Here is a 17,664-nt window from a genome sequence, read left to right as displayed (position 1 = left end):
GCAAGGGGTTATCTGAGTGTTGCATATTATGAGAAAAACGTAGGCTGCAAGGGTAGGCTGTGTTTTTGTATCACCTGTAGCCTACTCTCTGTTTCATTAAACAATGTCCTCTAAATGAACATTTTAAAACACTAATATAGTCTATTCTTAGATTAGACTAGGTATACCATTTTTTGTCTTCAGTAAGGTTGACCACATACCATTTTTTTTAGTAGGCCTAAGGTTGACCAGCGACTGTGGCGACTAAACTACATTACACACCAGGTGCGACGGTCACGTGTATTCAAAACGGAAACATACGAACAGGAAGATAGGGAAGAAAAGTCTGACTTTCTGTCAAAACGATAGAAAAAATAACTCATGATACAAAATACACGTCTACAAAAAATACTGACATTTTGGATTTGTTTAGCGTTAAACATGTGCCCCAATCAATCGATGAGGTAAGTTAGGGGATATGTGTATGTGTGCCTGTTTGGACTTGGTATGGCGTTTGACAATGTAAGGTTATTTAGGATATTCAGTGATTCAATCAATCAAGATCAAGATTTCAAATACCAAATTCAGTTGATTATTTTCATCAACTGTACAATAGTAGTACTAGAATGGGCCTAGGTTTATGATAATGGAATTAGCCAGAATGGGCATTTCTGAGTTGTAGGCGTAGTTCAATTAGAGATTCATTTTATTCTGATTATGAAATGTTTCCCTTTTCATTCCCCAAAACAGGGTTCGTATACTCCTTGGTCTTATGCTGTATGTGAATCATACCCTCTGTTCAGTCATCACCCCTCCTCCATTGGGTAAGCTCGTGAAAGCATACCAGCCCACATTCACAGTGGACTCAAAAACATCCAGTAAAGCCCTGGGGGGTATTCCAAGTATGTGGTTTAGTGATAAACCTGGGTAAGTTAACTCAGAGTAGTAAACTAAGTGGTAAACCTCCTACAACAAGAGCCCTATGACATTGTTTTGTTAGGCGAATGAAGCCATACAGCACTTCTATAAGGGGGTTTACAACTTACTTACCGAATACTTGGAATACCCCCCCTGATGTCTATATTCAGAGACAGGATATTTGTCAGAAAAAAAGAAAAAAGTTGATATGTACTCAAGTCATTATCAAAGATATCTTTACAGAGAAGTTCTTCATAATGTACTGTAAGTAGCCTTCAATACACTGGCGTGTTTACAGGAAGTAAACAAATGAGTTGGCGGTAATTTGGCAGCAGCACCATATTGTTCAAGAGGGGAGAAAAAACAGTAGTTAAAAAACAGTAGAATTGTTCCTCGTGTCTGAGACAGAGTCCTGCTGGATGCATCACTGGGGAATAATCTGGTCTTTTCTGTCGTGGTCAGTGATTCAGCAGAACTCATGATCCTCCCACCTGTTGAGATTTTATAGGTTACTCTTAGCCAGCCAGCCGGTCTTCCACTGAGCGTGAAGGCACTTTGAGGGTCTTGGATGACTCATCGGGTCATGACCAAGTGGACGCATTGTTAATTTGTTATGTTGTGTGTCCTCATTTCATCCTTGTTTGATTCCAAGTTTTTATCAATAAGGGACCTTCGTGATCTCATGCCATGAACGCAATTTTTGGGTGTCTGTGAAGTCCAGCTTTTTGGGTCACAAGGTGCGCTTTGATATTGAAGGTAAAAATTGATAAACTTCCACTTTGCTGTTAACTAAATCTGCCAGGTTTGATGGAATGAGTTGTAGCGATTCAGAGTCATTTGAAGATGATGATGTCAGGAAATGATTTCAGATGGAACTGGCATACACCTCCTATCTAGTCAGAGAGCTGCCGAATGTGGGTACACCATTCTGTTCGATCACCATGGAAACCTGGTTTTCCGTGTGTCATACCTGGCCTGCTATGTGGACAGTAAGGTAACACTGTCTCAATCTCCCTTTCAACTGAAGTGGAGTATAATGTGCGGTATGAAATTAACCCAGTCACCTCAGATATGAATACATTTCTCCTTGTTTTTCATTCTTGGTTGACGTCTGTGCCTCGCGCTGTTTTGTAGGCAGACTCTGAGTTCTGGCTGCAGCTATGGTTTGTGAACTGGCAAGCAGGTGGGCGTGTGAGGGCCTATCCCCTACACCTGCACTGCTTCCTACCCCAGCCTTGGAGCCCCCGTGATGTCATCTGTGAGGAGAACTACATGGAGGTCAGGCAAAGGGAGGAATGGCTATTTCTGTCAGTCTAAAGTACAACGTATATTATTCCCTATACACGTAAAACATGAACTTTGTTCCTTGGTTTATCTTGGTAACACTGAACAGTGTTATGGAGTGCTATTAGAGCTCATTCAAGTGCTACTGTCCTATTGGTCTTCCTTGTGCTTATATAGGCTTGTGTTTGTTGCATCAGGAGTGATATTGCAGATAAAGACTGGTTAGGCAAATTGCTAATTACAATTTTGTTCAGGTAGCTGTTCTGTTTGTATTAAACATAACATATATCTGTATACCATACAAAGGTCAATTTATTTATTATGTGTGTGTAAAGAACTGCAAAGTTTAAGCAATTTGACATTTACATCACCATGTGCTCCTGGACAGAAATAAAACTTTTATCATTGTATTCCAAGGTTTCTATTAAGCCTCAGATCCCAGCTCCTCACAACCATAGCGAGAAGTGGATGGATGCTCCGCCCATGGTTTGTATTAGTAATAATGTTACCATTTGGATTCATTTCAAAATCAAAATGAGTAAATTGAACACACACGAGGCATGGGACATGCTGTTGCAACCCAAGATCTGGTATTTGTTGATGGAACTGAAAACGGTCGTCCTCTGTGAATTTCACTTTCATTTCCGTCTTTGTGTACCTTGACATTTGTCTGATTTCCCTGTTGTCATGATCCTTGGGACATCCACTTCCTCCCCTGCCCCTTGTTGCACTCTTCCCCACTTCTTGTCATTTAACTCTCCATCTCTCATTCAGCGTTGTTATCTGTCTGTCTGTCTGTCTGTTTGTCAGTCATCTGAGGCGAAAGAGCAGCTGAAACAGGATGGCCTGGTAGTGTTCTACATGCCAGGAGTGGTCAAGGAGCCCCCCCGGGCTATGAGGGAGATCCTGTCGTTAGGATACGTCATTAACGTCACAGAAACCCGCATTGTATTCCGCTGCGCTTACTCCTCTCCCCGGTCTCACACACTCACGGTCAGAGTAGTATATGCAGTATAACAACACATACATTAATTACGGTGTTCATCATCTGTGTAATAATATCTGCCATATGTGTCTTGTACTTAGGACAAAGGAGTGTTGGTGGAGGTAGTCAGTGCTTTCATTCAGATCCAGACTCAAGGGCTTGTGACAGTGATGGATGTCTCAGTGGCATGCATAAAGAGTAATGACTTTTGTTTATTTTTTTCCATCTTCAGCCTTTTCATTATTGTAACCCCCAACTATCCCATTCTGTTTGCAACATTCAACATCTTTGAAACCTTTGGATCTATTGTGGTGTTGGTTGCCACCTTGTGGCAGTACATGTAAATGGAAGTATCTCTCTCTCTCTCTGTCTATCTATGTCTCTCTCTCTCTCTCTCTCTGTCTATCTATCTATCTGTCTCTCTCACTTTCTTTCTTTCTTTCTCTCTCTCTCTCAGGTGATGCTGTGGTGGAAGGGGAACAACTGGTGTGGTTGTCTCCCCTAATCCTCAGTCCACTGGTTCACGGGGTGTTCAAAGAGAGGAGTGTGAGGCTCGGGGTTGGTAGACAAGCCCTAAGCGAGTGCACAGTCCGTGACCGTGGCTACAAGATCACGTCAAATGACGGAGTGCTGCAGGTCAGGATCCCATTTGGTGCAGAGGGAACACACACTCGGGTAAGAAGGCCATTACACATTAAACGACATTTATGTTCTTGTGTATTTCCCAAAACTTGCTCCTGAAGTGCCAAAATGTTTAGGTCGTTCACGGTTCCCTGTTGTGTACACTAGAGTGCAAGGCTTTACTACCTTCATATAGTAAAAATAAAGTCTAAAGATGATTTATTTTGGTGCTAAAGGAGCAAATGAACCCATATACCTCTGCGGCTCTTCCATAAAAACACCTTTAAGACGACTTTTTTAACATTTGCCTTTGCACACAATACCTTAAAGAAATAATGAATTTGTGTAAATAATGAATTCGATTTCATAAAACACTGTTGTTGTTGTTGTGCTTCGCTCTGTTAGAGTGCTGGAGTAAAGGGGCAGCTCTCCAAGGTCATTTCTCTCGACCTTTTCTTCATGCATGAGTGGAAGGATGACCTTTGGCCTCTAACCCAACACCGCACCTTCAGATCTCTCCACTCCCTCTACCTCCCCCACACACCAGTACTCATCAACAGTTAGTGCTCATATCTCCCATTATTTACTGTTACAGTATATTTGCCATTGACAGATTCCTCTGTGGTAAGTAACTGAACTAACCTGAGTATGTTTGTTTACTATGTAGATGATGCATGCATTAAACTTTGCTGGTTATGCCTTACTTGTTGCTTATGCCAAACTCACAGACACTGTGTGTTCTGAGAAGACCTTCTCCGTCACGGTGGGGGTGTTCCCATGGGAGATGTCCCTTAAGGATTTATCCATAGGAGGGGAAGCTGTGGCATGGCCAGAAGCCCAAAAACAGGCTCTCCATTTCTCCCAGGTCCACTTCAGGAATGGGAGCTTCATTTATCAACTGAGAGTACCTTTCTCGTATCCAACTATATCCCAGAAGGTGAGATAGGGAGGGAGGGATGTTTGAGGTATAGAAATAGAAATGTATAGAGAAAAAAAATCACAAAGATCTTCATTCATTCATTCATTCATTCTGTGAGACATCCTATAATCACCACTAGTCTACTAACATGTCTAGTAAAATGTAAAATGTAAATCAGGTTTCTAGGCCAATTATACTTGCGTATACAAGGAATTTGGACACACACACACTACACACACACAGTCACTGCTCCACTCCCCTCCCGCCCACACACACATCTTCACTGTTATCACTCACATACATCATACATACAGTACTCTGCTTGCAATAGTAAGTCTTACTTACAGCACACTGCCCCCCCCCCCCCCAATACACAGCACACATATTGCACACTGCCCTCTCCCCACATACACAGCACACTATCCCATCTCCCCTGTCATACCCCCAACACACACACCAAGACCCCTGGCAGTTGGGTTAGCCCCTTGAACCGTGGATCTGCCCAAGGTTTCTTCCCCCCCCCCCCCCCCCATAAATGCACAAATAGGCTGACACCAGACATAATTTCACTGCATTTCTTACTTCCAGTAACTATATGCATGTGACGATAAACTTCCTTGTATCCGGTCTCTGCATGTATCCCATCCATGAATTGGTGAACACACAGAGCACAAAGTGAACACACAGTGAGGTGAAGCACACACTAACGCGAAGCTGTGAGCTGCCTTGCTACAGCGGCGCTCGGGGAGCAGTGAGAGGTTAGGTGCCTTGCTCAAGGGCACTTCAGCCGTTCCTTCTGGTCGGGGATCGAACCGTAAACCCTCCAGTTACAATCCCGAAGCCCTAACCAGTAGGCCACGACTGCCCTTAGTAAAGGTCTCTGCTGGTAAGGGATGTTAACTCACCAATGCTCTTCTGTACCAGCGCATGAGAGGAGGCTATAGGAGGCTGAGCCTGGCTTTCACTCTAACCTTCAGTCTGAATGCTGAACAGTTCGACTACAGCGCCACCGTAGTCTGTGATGAGAAGGAGACAGGTAATTCAGCCATTCTTCTTCATTGTTATCTCTGTACACATGTACCACTTACTTACTTGTTTGTTTGTTTGTCTGTGTTTGCATATGTGTGCGCACACATGATGAACTTTTTTTTTTTTTTACTTTTCTCTCACTGTCAATAATACTTCAATAACTAATAACTATCCCACAGACACTGGTCCATGGCTGGAGGGAAGCTGTAAAGAGAGCAGCGTGCAGGTCCAGCTCCACTACGGCTCCAGAGAGCGGCCGTGGGAGCTGCGTCTGGGTGGCTGGCCGCTGGACTGGGAGCTGATGGAGCTGGGGGACTACCAGGTGGAGCTGGAGGAAGATTACCTCATTGTGGAGCTCCCGCTCTCCGCACCTGGCGTGACCTATGAGGTAGGCCTACGACAGACTCGGATGCTTGAACTTATGTTGATGTTATAGGTGGCTGTCAAAAGCTTCAGTGACTTGAGTGACAAGTGACACAGTCACTTTTTTATTATTATCATTGAGCACTTGTTGTTGGATTTGTGATGACTTCAAAAGGTCTCTTTTCAGAGCCTGACACTCCAGAGTGTAGTAGCGAAGGTAGAGGCGAGCGTAGTTGAGCTGGACTCCATCCATGAGCAGCACACCCTAACGCAGCGCTGCAGCTTCCCTGTCCGAGATCTTCTGGGTAACCCTTGTTTTCGCTCATTCGCTCACATGTGCACACACACACACACACACACATCCTTAAATTGCTTAGAAGACTCTAAAGTGTTAAAGTATTACCTAAAGAACGTCTGTCTATATAGCATGTCTTCCCGAGGGGAGAATGGTGGTTGTTGTAGATACATCTCGGACCCTCCCCCCTACCCCACCGAACAGCACCACCCTAATGGATCCATCCTGTGGCCCCAAGCAAACAGACAGCACCAGAGCTCTGTTCAACTTCACCCTTGACTCATGTGGTACAACTCAGACTGTAAGCTCATCCCACTCACACACACACACACTCTAAATATCTGATTGTTTATTTTATTGAATTCAACCATGCACTCTACAAGACTTTTCAGACATAATGCTGAATAATCACAAATGACATATAAACATATGGTACCCACATGAGTCTAAAAATTACTTGCCCCTAAATTACATCTAGCTCCTGTCCATTGTTCCTGCTACTTGTCCTCAGGTGGATGGAGATTACCTGGTATATGAGAACCAAGTCATTTACACCTATGATCTACAACCAACAGATGAGCCGGTCATCCACAGACACTCCCCTTACAGGTGAGCTCCCCCTGCAGGCCAGTTCTCCTCCAGAAGATTTATTATGGGATATTAATAATATTGATTGAGGAAGGCTGTGTTTTAATCACTTTATACTGAACTTTATACTAAATACTATGTGCACTCCACTGGTCAAGTCAAGTTTATTTATATAGCACATTTCATACACAAGGGTAATTCAATGTGCTTTACACATAAACAAGCAAGAAATAATAGTAAATAAAAGCATTCAAGTGCAATACTTAAAAAGGAAAGTACATAAGAGAAAATAATAAAATTAATAAATAAATTTAAAAAAAAAACATAATTGCGCTGATAGTTACCTTCATCTCTCTTTTTTTATTCCGCATTTTCTTAAGGCTGACCATTCAGTGCCGGTTTCCAGCCAATCACACCAGCATGGTCTCTCTCCGCCATCTGATGAACTCCTCTGCTTCCATGCCACTGCCACCCAAAAATGGCCACAGATCTAAGCGCAGGCTTCAGTGGCATTCCTTTGTTAGAGGTCAGTGTATGCTTCCTTAGAATCATTTTAACCCAGTTTAATTCAATTTAAGAGAAATCATTTTTCACTCAAATTTGCTTCTCGCGCCGGTTAGGTTTAAGAACACCAAGAAGCTTGTTTGGTTGGAAGGACTGACAGAAGCCTAACTGACCACTGCATAAGGTGCTAATTAATCATTGTACATCGATTCTGGAATGGATGATGGGCGTTGTGCTGACCATCCTTTGAGAGAAGATGAAGGTTACAACTACTTGTCACTTATAATCAACACAACAAGGACAAGAAATGACAGAAGAAGAAATGTAACATGATATATGGTGCCATGATATTTTCTGTGCCATATTTTCTGGGTTTTTTGTTTCGTGTTCGAGTTCCTGAGAATGCTAAACACATATTGCTCCTTGAGTCAGTGATGTGATGTGCTTGGAAGGCCTGTCGAATAGGCTGCAACAGAGGCCCAGTTCCTGGTGGTCAATGCCATTTCTGCCACCCAGCATTTCATTTGTGTTTGATAAAATTAACACCAGTAATATAATTGCTATGTTTTCTTATAATTATATTTCTCAACTTTTATGTTAATATGGCTTATCTAATAAATGCCTCACTAAGATACAGTGTCTGAGACATCATTGGTCACTTCATTTTCGAAGTGACACCGTTGAAGTATACAGGTGCATTTCAATCGAGTTGAAGATTTATCTTTTCTCAACAGTGTTACAACATGCCAAACGCGTATTCATAGTAGTTTTCAATGTCGTGGGACGTGGGTATCATGGCATAATTTTCCTGTTCACGCCAATAGGAACATCGCTCAACTAATTTCACTAATGGAACGCCATAGCTGTAAGCCTATGCTAGATGTTTCTACACTCTGGTTCACACGAGGAATGCGTATATCAAGTCTTAATGATCTGCAAGGGCTTGCTCTTACCTGTTATTGGTCTTCAAGGACGCGTAAGCATCGTTTATTTCAGTCATACAGATGTTAATTTCAGTCTTATTTAACCAAGTGTTACAACACGACACGAGTCGTTCGTTTCTGTTGAAGCGATTTAAGACGCATTAGACGAAAACACACGTTGGATTATAAATACACATCGGATACAATGACGATTGGCAGATTGCTAAAGTGAGTTTGTGATTTTGAAAATAACTAAGATAACTTAAAAAAAAAAAAAAAACAAGAATGATAGGTCTATGCAGCTCTATTAACCTTTGTGGAATGCTGTTGTTTTTCCGACAGATATTTTGCCATATTTATATTCCTGAACAAGTCTGATACGAATCAGAGTAAGTAAGCAAGTTTTAGACACTGTTGATATAAGAAATCACATTTGGTAGCTATCATACTTTGTTGCAAACGGTGAAAGTCTACTAATTTTCATTCAAGTTCACTAATCATTTTAATTAGTCCCTCTTAAGGTGACTGCAAGGTGCAAAGAGCCAAGTATATTGTTTTCCATGGAACATTCGGTAATGGACGTTCAGTGGGAAATTGGCAACCTTGCTCTGACTCATCGACTGGCCATGATTCGCGGCTACATCATCCAAAACAACACGCGGCACATGAACCTGGAGGTCCCATTATTTTCTGTTGGTTACAAATACGAGGTAGGCTATTGTGAGTGCCTGTAGTGTACATAATGGAAACTGCTGTAAGTAAATTGGTTATGATTTCCGATATTGTTGACTTCTGCGCCAGGACATCAACCTCAAGCACTTCTATGGGAGTTTTGAAGTGATCTTCAGAGACACAGACACCTGGAATGTGACGGAGACTAAAGTTCAGCGATGCCTCTTCAAAACCCGTGAACTCATAGGTTAGCCTCTATTTAACCTCTCTAATCAGGGTTGATTGAAAAAAATGCATCCAGTTATTGTTTGCCAAATATGTATTGTTGTTTTTTTTCTGCAGAGATGCATAAGATATCTTTTAAAGTTATCAACCAAGCTCAGCCTTTTCTATTGTCCCTACAGTGTGTGACCCTAAGGGAGTGGTCAGTGTAGTGACCACCACAGCCATGGTTTTACCGCCGTTGGACCCAAACAGAACATCCCTCCTGGATAGCAGGTGCCGTCCAGTGGAGACGGACAACAGTCGGATGCTCTTCGTCTTCACGGTGGACACCTGTGGGACAAAGAGTTGGGTGTGTTGCCTATACTTAAATGTGCTAAATAATGACTTACACTGGCATTTACCCCAACTTACATGTCCAGGCTCTAATAGATAACTCACCTCTACAAAGTCTTTTTATTAATAGTATTATTTTCATTTTGGTTTTAATTGATTCTTTCTCTGGTGTTCAGATGGATGCAAACTATTTGACCTATGAAAATGAGATTGTCTTGATAAGAGACATTTTGCCACCGAAACCCACCATAACTAGAGACTCTGACTTCAGGTAAAAAAAAAATCAACAGATGTTACTCAGTTTGGCTGTTCTGGGGAAAAAAACACGAAGAACTTATGTGGCGTTTGTGGTTTTTATCTTCCCTTTGTTCCACAGGTTGACTGTTCGTTGCTATTACCACAGTACTGGCATCTCTGTTCTCTCTGTGGACAGCACACCTCGCAAAAGCTTTCTGACTCCTGGAACAGGCTCCATCCTTGAGCTGAGACAAGACAAGACTCGAAAACGTAAGCTGTGGTATGAGACTATGAGGGACAACATGTTCTGTTGGAAGATGTCCTGTGTGTCAAAACATTGGCTGCCTATTTGTCCCGTCACTTCATGGATCTTTTTTCCCCCCCCATCTCTCTCTCTCTCTCTCTCTCTCTCTCTCTCTCTCTCTCTCTCTCTCTCTCTCTCTCTCTCTCTCTCTCTCTCTCTCTCTCTCTCTCTCTCTCTCTCTCTCTCTCTCTCTCTCACCTGCTCACACATGCACACTCACACTCATGTGAAAATAGGAAGCAGGTTTAAGGCTGTTGGCAGTGATTTCCTTGGCATTGTGCGGGCCAAGGCTGTAGTCCCTCAGGCACAGAGGCTCACGGAAGAAGTCGCCCCAGAGCCAAAAGGTGAGGAGGAAACGGCAAGTTGTGCCAATGAAGTTTGGGCTTGGTCAGGGACTTGGTAAGCTGTTAATCATAACAGGAATATAATCTCACTAAATCATTTGTTGTTTTACTTTTCAGGGGCTTCTGTCTATGTGCCAGTTCTTCTTGTGGTAATTGCTGTTCTGTGCATATTGTTTGTTGCCATAATGATTTTTTTCTTGAAATAAACAAATTCACACAACAATGTCCTTGATTATTTGAAAATAAACTACAATGGATTGGAAATCCATATGAACTTAAATTAGTTCATTCACTACACACCTCTATGGCATTAACCAGAGCAATAGAAAGAGACAATTGCGACGGTCTTTAATGTTGCTGCCACACGATCAATAGTTATTAAAAACCTGAGTCTCTTATGAGAGTGTCACCACTCTGTTTTCTCTACTAAGTATTTGCAGACATAGTACTGTATGCATAGTATAGTTTTAAAGTCACTACATGATCTACTAATTATAACCCTGCAGTATTGGCATCAGATATCTAAAATATTGTGTCGATGATTAAGTGGCTCATTAACATTTCTACAATAATACATGATATCCACTTGAAGAGCATAATCTTTGCTTTAAGATAGAAAGACTTTTGGGGGCAGTTGTGGCCTACTGGTTAGTGCTTCGGACTTGTAACCGGAGGGTTGCCGGTTCAAACCCTGACCAGTAGGAACGGCTGAAGTGCCCTTGAGCAAGGCACCTAACCCCTCACTGCTCCCCAAGCGCCGCTGTAGCAGGCAGCTCACTGCGTCGGGATTAGGGTGTGCTTCACCTCACTGTGTGCTAAGTGTGTTTCACAAATTCACGGATTGGAATAAATGCAGAGACCAAATTTCCCTCACGGGATCAAAAGAGTATATATACTTATACTTTTAGGACTTGTGACACCCAAGCCTTCACCGCCATTATTTCTTTTGTTTTAGGTTCCAGCACACCTGATTTGATTACTCTACATCCATTAGGGTGGTCATCTAATCAGAACCCAAATTAGATAATTACTGACTACCTAATTTAGCTAATCATGGGCATTGGTAGATGATTATACAATGAGACGTCTGAGAACAGGGTTAGACAGATGATTACAAAGAGGATATTGTGAGACAATCATAAAGTAGAACAGTATACGTACAGAGCTATGGTTTATGTATATAATATAAATGGAATATATTTATAACATTACAACATGAGTGCTATCTAGTATTTTAATATGAACTGTAATGATACTTCACAGCTGATTGCAATCAGTTACTCTCAGTTCAGCACAAATGCATTTGTGTTATTTTCATTAATGACAGGTGAAGTAAATCCAACTCATCAAACAGAAGGAAGATAAAAGCAAGGAGAGGGGAAATGTCAGCATGTTCACAGCAGTCAGGATTTCAACTAGAAGCTGTAGTTAGGTATTAGGTGGTTACACTTATGTTAGATACTTCTGATCAGTGACTATGGCTGTTGGACAATATTTGGGGTTAGTGACTGCTTGAATTGTGGAAAAAAATATTTTTAATATCAGTAGTTCACTTGGGTAGTTGACTTGAAATGTTTCTATTTTTAGAGTGGGTATACTCCTTACGGGAATCCTGACCAAATTTGGTTGTTTCTGTGATCAAGATGGTAGGTTCTTTTGTTCTTTTGTCCTCTGTGACATGTTTTAATTAGTGAAAGTTCCATACTCACCTGTTGGATTTGTTTCAGTGCCGTTTTCTGCTCAATGCCTGGACCATCAACTTATGATTGTTGTGTTCCTGCCTGATGAAACAGAACCTCGCATTGAAGCAATAGGTATGTTTTTGTGACTTCGGTTTGCCCAAATAAAAATTACATGCTTCTCGCATGAATTATTTTTGTTCTAGTAGATTCTCGGGGAACGTTTCCAATCCCTGAGGGTGGTTGGGCCAAGTGTGGATACACCTATCATGCCTCGCCAACACTAGGAATTGCTGTTCTCCGAGCTTCTTACTTCTCTTGCTATACTGGCAATGAGGTGGGTTATCCTTTTAAAAGTGTTATCCTCTTTTAAAGATTGGCTTGAATGTGGCGGTCTTATTTTTATTTCTGAAAGTATAGCAGTTGAATGAACCAATCGTCCTTTCACTACTCTAGGGTGATGAGACCTTTACCTTCAACTTCCAACTGCTCATGACCAATCATGATGAGGAGATTGTTCATAGAATCACAAAGACCTGTGTTCCTCATCCGTGGTCTTACCGAGAGGTTTCTTGTGAGGAAAACTATATGGAGGTATGACTTGGCTGACTATCCAGACACTCAATTTAATATGCTTCTTTAGAATCTATTAAGATGGAGGCCTTCTGTTGCAGGTATCTGTGCAGACTTCTTTGCCGTGTCCCTTGATGCAGTCCTACAAAGATGTTGAGCTGGCCTCTGCCCTTTCAATGGTAAACGCATCAATAATCTGTCTATTTGTGTATACCTCTTTAAAATCTCAATGCATGGATCTTTTTATTATTGGCTTCTCAGGCCCAAGAAGCAGCTACGTCCGTCTGGCAGATCATGTTCCTGAGGCAGGGGAAAGGGCCTGTTGTCCTGTCGGTGCATGAGGCCCAGGATCTGGGGTACTTTTTTGATGTTACCGTGGGCCGTATAGTGTTCCGCACTGCATATGGGCAGGAGTACTCTGTAACTGACATGGTAAGATACTCTGTGTTGGGAGTGCATCGTGTAAACCCTGAATGTGTTGGAGGTATATTAACTGACGTTGACCTCAAATCTGTCCAGGTAAGGGGGCTTTGGGTTGAAGAGATCCGTCCAGCTGTGTTTCTGCGACACGGGCTTGCTACCATGGTCGTGGACCTGGCTGCTTCATGCTCAATGGGTGAGCAGGCTATTGGTGGTTGAGTTAATGTTGCATATTTCCCCCAGGTGTTTCCTGAATTGTTTTTTTTTTTTTTTTTTTTTTTAAACTCCCTATCTTAAGATGATGGTTTGTATGACAATGGTGCCCTCATATGGAAGACTCTCACTGTGATGGCTCCCATGGTGTCTGCCCACTCTGGATTTAAAAGCAAAGACATTGGCATTGGTGTGAAGGGTAGGCGCCTTGACCCCGACGTTGCGGCAGAAAGAGGGTTCAAGCTTGATGTTGGCCCAGAAACTGTAGAGATATCCATCCCATATGCTGCTGAGGGTGGCTTCAGAAAGGTAGGCATTTGGCTACATCTAAAAAGGGTGGATATGTACATGACTGCTTTTTTTGTAATCGTTAATTATCTGTACTGTCGCCTGTCCAGAGTTTTGTGATTGATAACACGTATCATGAATTCTATGGTGTATGCCTCTACTATGAGCATATCTTCACGACGGATAATGATACCCTTGAAAGCAGACTCCACTACATCAAACCCATGACTACTCCAGTCATATCCCATACTCCTTACACAACTAATTGTGAGTATAGTTAGGATTTAGTTGTGTTGTATTAGATTTGTCCCTCATTCTCACCTTGCCAGGCTCCTAATTGTTTTTGTTGTCTCCTGCAGTAACTGTTCTTAAGGAGCGTGTCTTCACTGTCTATGTGGGTGACTTTCCCTTTGATGTGGAACTGGTTTCCGTGAGTCTGAATGGGAAGGACATGACCGTATCGGAGGCTACACAGAGTGGTTATCAGATTTCCAAGATTCTACATGATCATGCCCATGCTTATACCATTCGTGTTCCATTTGAAGACCCTGTAGTCTCCAAAGTGGTTAGTTTGTTTTTTCACTGGAAGGCAACAGATTCCGAGTAACAGTTGCAAGATTTGGACTGAATGTTTTTTGTTTTTCAGTATTTCGTGGAAGGAGTCCTAGAATGTACTCTTGACATACACTACGTTCTTCGCATCTTGCTTCAGGAGGATGAGTACTTCCATTTTACCACTGTGGTTGCTCATGTCATGGATGTCTGTAAGTGATCAAACTTTTGATTATTTTTGATAACTTTTGATATGCTCTTAACTTTTTTTTTTTTTTTTTTTTTTTCCCCCCCCCTCTTCAAATAGACCCACCATATTTCAATGGTCTCTGCATGGATAATGGCATCAAGTTCAGGACTGACCACCAGGAGTTTGACCACATATGGGAACCTGGTGTCGGTCCATATCCCCTCACACAGGAGCTGGCTGACACTCGGGGATATATAATGACTAACAACAGTCAGAGTCTGACATTGGAGGTTCCCCTCTTCACAATTGGTTACAAATATGAAGTGAGCTTTCTTTATTCTTTTTTTTTTTTTGTTCGTACTTTGCTTTACCAGGGATCTTGGTGGTGCAATCAATCCTTTCTGTCCTTTCCTGTTTAGAATGTCTCGCTTGAGCAGTTTTTTGCCACGTTTGAAATCCTCATCAGGGATGCCACATCTGTGGAAGTTGTTCAGTCTTCAGGCAAGACCTGTCGCTTCCCCACCACTGAGATGCTAGGTAAATTTACAGACCAAACTTGGGTTTTTTCTTAATAGAATTGTTTGTATTTTTTTTTTTTAAATGTTTTTGTTCCCACCAGTGTGCTCCCCTGAGGGTGTTGTAACCGTGGTGACTGACCTCACTAAAGCCAAGCCTGATGCATTACCTTCCAAAACTACTCTGCTGGACAAGTCCTGCAAGCCCAATGAAGCTGATGAGACGAGAGTTCTGTTTAAATTTATACTCAACAGCTGTGGAACAAGAGTCCAGGTATATTGCAATTTTATAATTTGCATTTTGTGATTATGACTGTCTTGCTCTGGGATTCTTATCAGTAAAATGTACCTACAGATCTCTAATGACTTTGTGACTTATGAGAATGAGATCCTATTTGAAGAGACATTCATGCCTGAGGATCAACCAGTGATTACCAGAGACTCTCCATACAGGTAATGCCTTAATTTATATTGTGCAGATGCAGCACTACTAAATGTGGTAAACTAATGTCTTCCCACCCCTAACAGAGTAATACTGAGGTGTGTCTATCCAGTGCATGGGGTTAACAGACTGTTGATTGATCGGAGGTTTCAACCTGCCACCCCTGGCAAGGGAGCAATGACTATCCAGAAGCCGCTGAAAAGTCTGGTCACTGGTAAAGGGCATATTGCCTAATCAATATTGACATTGTATTCATGCTGATTTGTTTCTCACTATAGCCTTGTTTTACAGTGCCACCTAAAGTGAAGACCACTAAAGCGCCCACAATAGTCACAATGGCTCTAACGGTCTCCACTCTGACCAGAAAGACCCCCAGCACCAAGAGGCCACTGAAAAGTCCAGTCACTGGTAAAGTATAAGTATATACACTCTTCTGGTACCCTGGAAATCCAGAGTTCTCACGAGAGCACAATGGAATTGTCTCTGCGACACACTCTGGCAAAGAGCAATGACTCGCGTTACTTTTTCCCCTTGCATTCCGGGGAACTAGCTAAACTGATAGACAGCGCTGCAATGTTGGAGGACGGTACACATTGGTAGTGGTGTTATCCGATTGCATCAAATTCCGAAATCATTCAGAGTAAACATGGTCTAGTGTTACCAATTGCGTGCAGTGAGATTTTTAAATGCATGCTTGTTGCTGCCCCTCGTTGGGCCATTACATTGCTCTTTGCCAGACCCTTATCTTTCTAGATTATCAGGGTCTGGATTTTCCAGGCTACTCTTTTGAACCAGTGAGGGGAAATTTGGTCTCTGCATTTATCCCAATCTGTGAATTAGTGGAACACACACTGCACACAGTGAAGTGAACTAATCCCTCAAGCCTTGTTTTACCACTACAGCAGTTACAACAGCTCCAATGGCCACTTTGACCAGCACCCAGAAGCCAGCCAAATTTGTACTAGTCAAATGGAATAGAACATGATGCTGCCATCTTGACGTGGGTGGGAGATTCTTGTGTACTAACATGATTACATAGTAAGTATATCTACTCTTTTGATCCTATGAGGGGAAATTTGGTCTCTGCATTTATCCCAATTAGTGAAACAGACACAGCACAGTGTACACACAGTGAGGTGAAGCGCACACTAATCCTGGCACAGTGAGCTGCCTGCATCAACAGTGGCACTTGGGGAGCAGTGAGGGGTTACTCTCAGCCGTGCCTACTGGTCAGGGTTTCGAACCGGCAACCCTCCGGTTACAGGTCCGAAGTGCTAACCAGTAGGCCATGGCTGCTGTCCCCAAATGTGATGTCATTTGTGTGTACTAACGAGTTATATTTCTTTTTACAGGGGTTGAAAGGATTACAAATGTAAAGAAGTGACTGGATGAATAAATATGGATTTTTATAATATTTCAGCGTATTTCTTTTGGAGTTCAAATAATTGTTAACAGAAGACTTAAGATGGGATTATTTTAATTTGGATGTCAATTCAACTGGCAAAAACCTTGGGCCACCATGAATGTCAGAGCAATTTTCTTTAAATATTTTAACTTTTGAAATGGTGACACTTAAGTCTTGGTGTCCAAAAAATTGTTTTCTTTGTATTTTTTGCACCTGACCATCTTTAAGCTTATGGGTGTAGTGCTCATGTTCTTTGGAGACTGAGGCCAAGGCCACTTTGGGCCTTCAGTTGCTTTCCACCTCTGATCAACTGCATGTGGACAGCCATCAGTTAATGACTTGCCAGAGACTTTCTAATTAGATGCAGTAGGGGAGACCGGGTATGGTTGTAACATGGGGAGAGTTGTAACATCACCAATTCCACCAATCAGGGATAAGATATGAGCCATGTGACAGTTTCTGACTGCTCAGACTTCCTTAACGATCACACATGGACATTTTCAAGTTGTTGGTGCCATTTATCCCGGAGTAAGGAGAATAATTCAACATCTGAGGTAAGAAAGTAACTTTTTTTTTTTTTTTTTTTTAATTTTTTCTAGTGCTTTTACCATTGTAGATACAGTTGTATGAGTTACATCAGGTCAAACTATAGTTTCTCTAGTAAAGAATGGTGTAGCTCTCTCTTGCTAATGTCAAAGCACCATGCTAATACAGCTAGCTAAACAATGGATGACAGTGGTTGGGTAGGTTGTAACACAATTTTTAATATGTTACAACCTGTGGAATGGGGCTAGTAGACCCATTTAATGTCTGTTTAATTTCATCTTTGTGTGTGAGACTGTTCAGCCCTCTCTCTCTTTCCAT

At 42.1% G+C, this 17,664-nt stretch overlaps 2 protein-coding genes across 2 annotated transcripts; both read left to right on the top strand.

Annotated features, from left to right (window-relative positions):
- The first annotated feature begins 315 nt into the window (after positions 1–315).
- On the top strand, positions 316–16,809 carry LOC121690212. The gene is made up of 40 exons (XM_042070641.1): positions 316–443; positions 730–803; positions 1,564–1,653; positions 1,767–1,891; positions 2,032–2,175; positions 2,599–2,667; positions 2,992–3,174; positions 3,268–3,364; positions 3,624–3,841; positions 4,193–4,346; positions 4,516–4,724; positions 5,631–5,742; positions 5,915–6,123; positions 6,286–6,403; positions 6,525–6,694; positions 6,905–7,002; positions 7,362–7,507; positions 9,485–9,654; positions 9,815–9,909; positions 10,015–10,145; positions 10,469–10,523; positions 12,111–12,169; positions 12,251–12,337; positions 12,409–12,539; positions 12,659–12,796; positions 12,877–12,954; positions 13,037–13,207; positions 13,295–13,391; positions 13,494–13,717; positions 13,807–13,963; positions 14,056–14,261; positions 14,343–14,460; positions 14,556–14,761; positions 14,858–14,975; positions 15,058–15,227; positions 15,309–15,406; positions 15,482–15,609; positions 15,687–15,803; positions 16,298–16,433; positions 16,748–16,809. Exons 1-39 carry the CDS (start codon positions 361–363, stop codon positions 16,378–16,380), a joined length of 5,136 nt encoding a protein of 1,711 aa, XP_041926575.1. The 5' UTR covers positions 316–360; the 3' UTR covers positions 16,381–16,433; positions 16,748–16,809.
- On the top strand, positions 8,238–10,770 carry LOC121690321. The gene is made up of 9 exons (XM_042070805.1): positions 8,238–8,636; positions 8,751–8,797; positions 8,919–9,118; positions 9,210–9,327; positions 9,485–9,654; positions 9,815–9,909; positions 10,015–10,145; positions 10,416–10,523; positions 10,641–10,770. The coding sequence occupies exons 1-9, from the start codon at positions 8,614–8,616 to the stop codon at positions 10,727–10,729; spliced, it is 981 nt and encodes a 326-aa protein (XP_041926739.1). The 5' UTR covers positions 8,238–8,613; the 3' UTR covers positions 10,730–10,770.
- Positions 16,810–17,664: the final 855 nt, after the last annotated feature.

The sequence above is a fragment of the Alosa sapidissima genome, chromosome 18 (assembly GCF_018492685.1).
Source record: "Alosa sapidissima isolate fAloSap1 chromosome 18, fAloSap1.pri, whole genome shotgun sequence".
Lineage (NCBI taxonomy): Eukaryota > Metazoa > Chordata > Actinopteri > Clupeiformes > Clupeidae > Alosa > Alosa sapidissima.
Note: the sequence above shows the minus strand (reverse complement) of the source record. Positions and strands in the feature narration are given on the sequence as shown.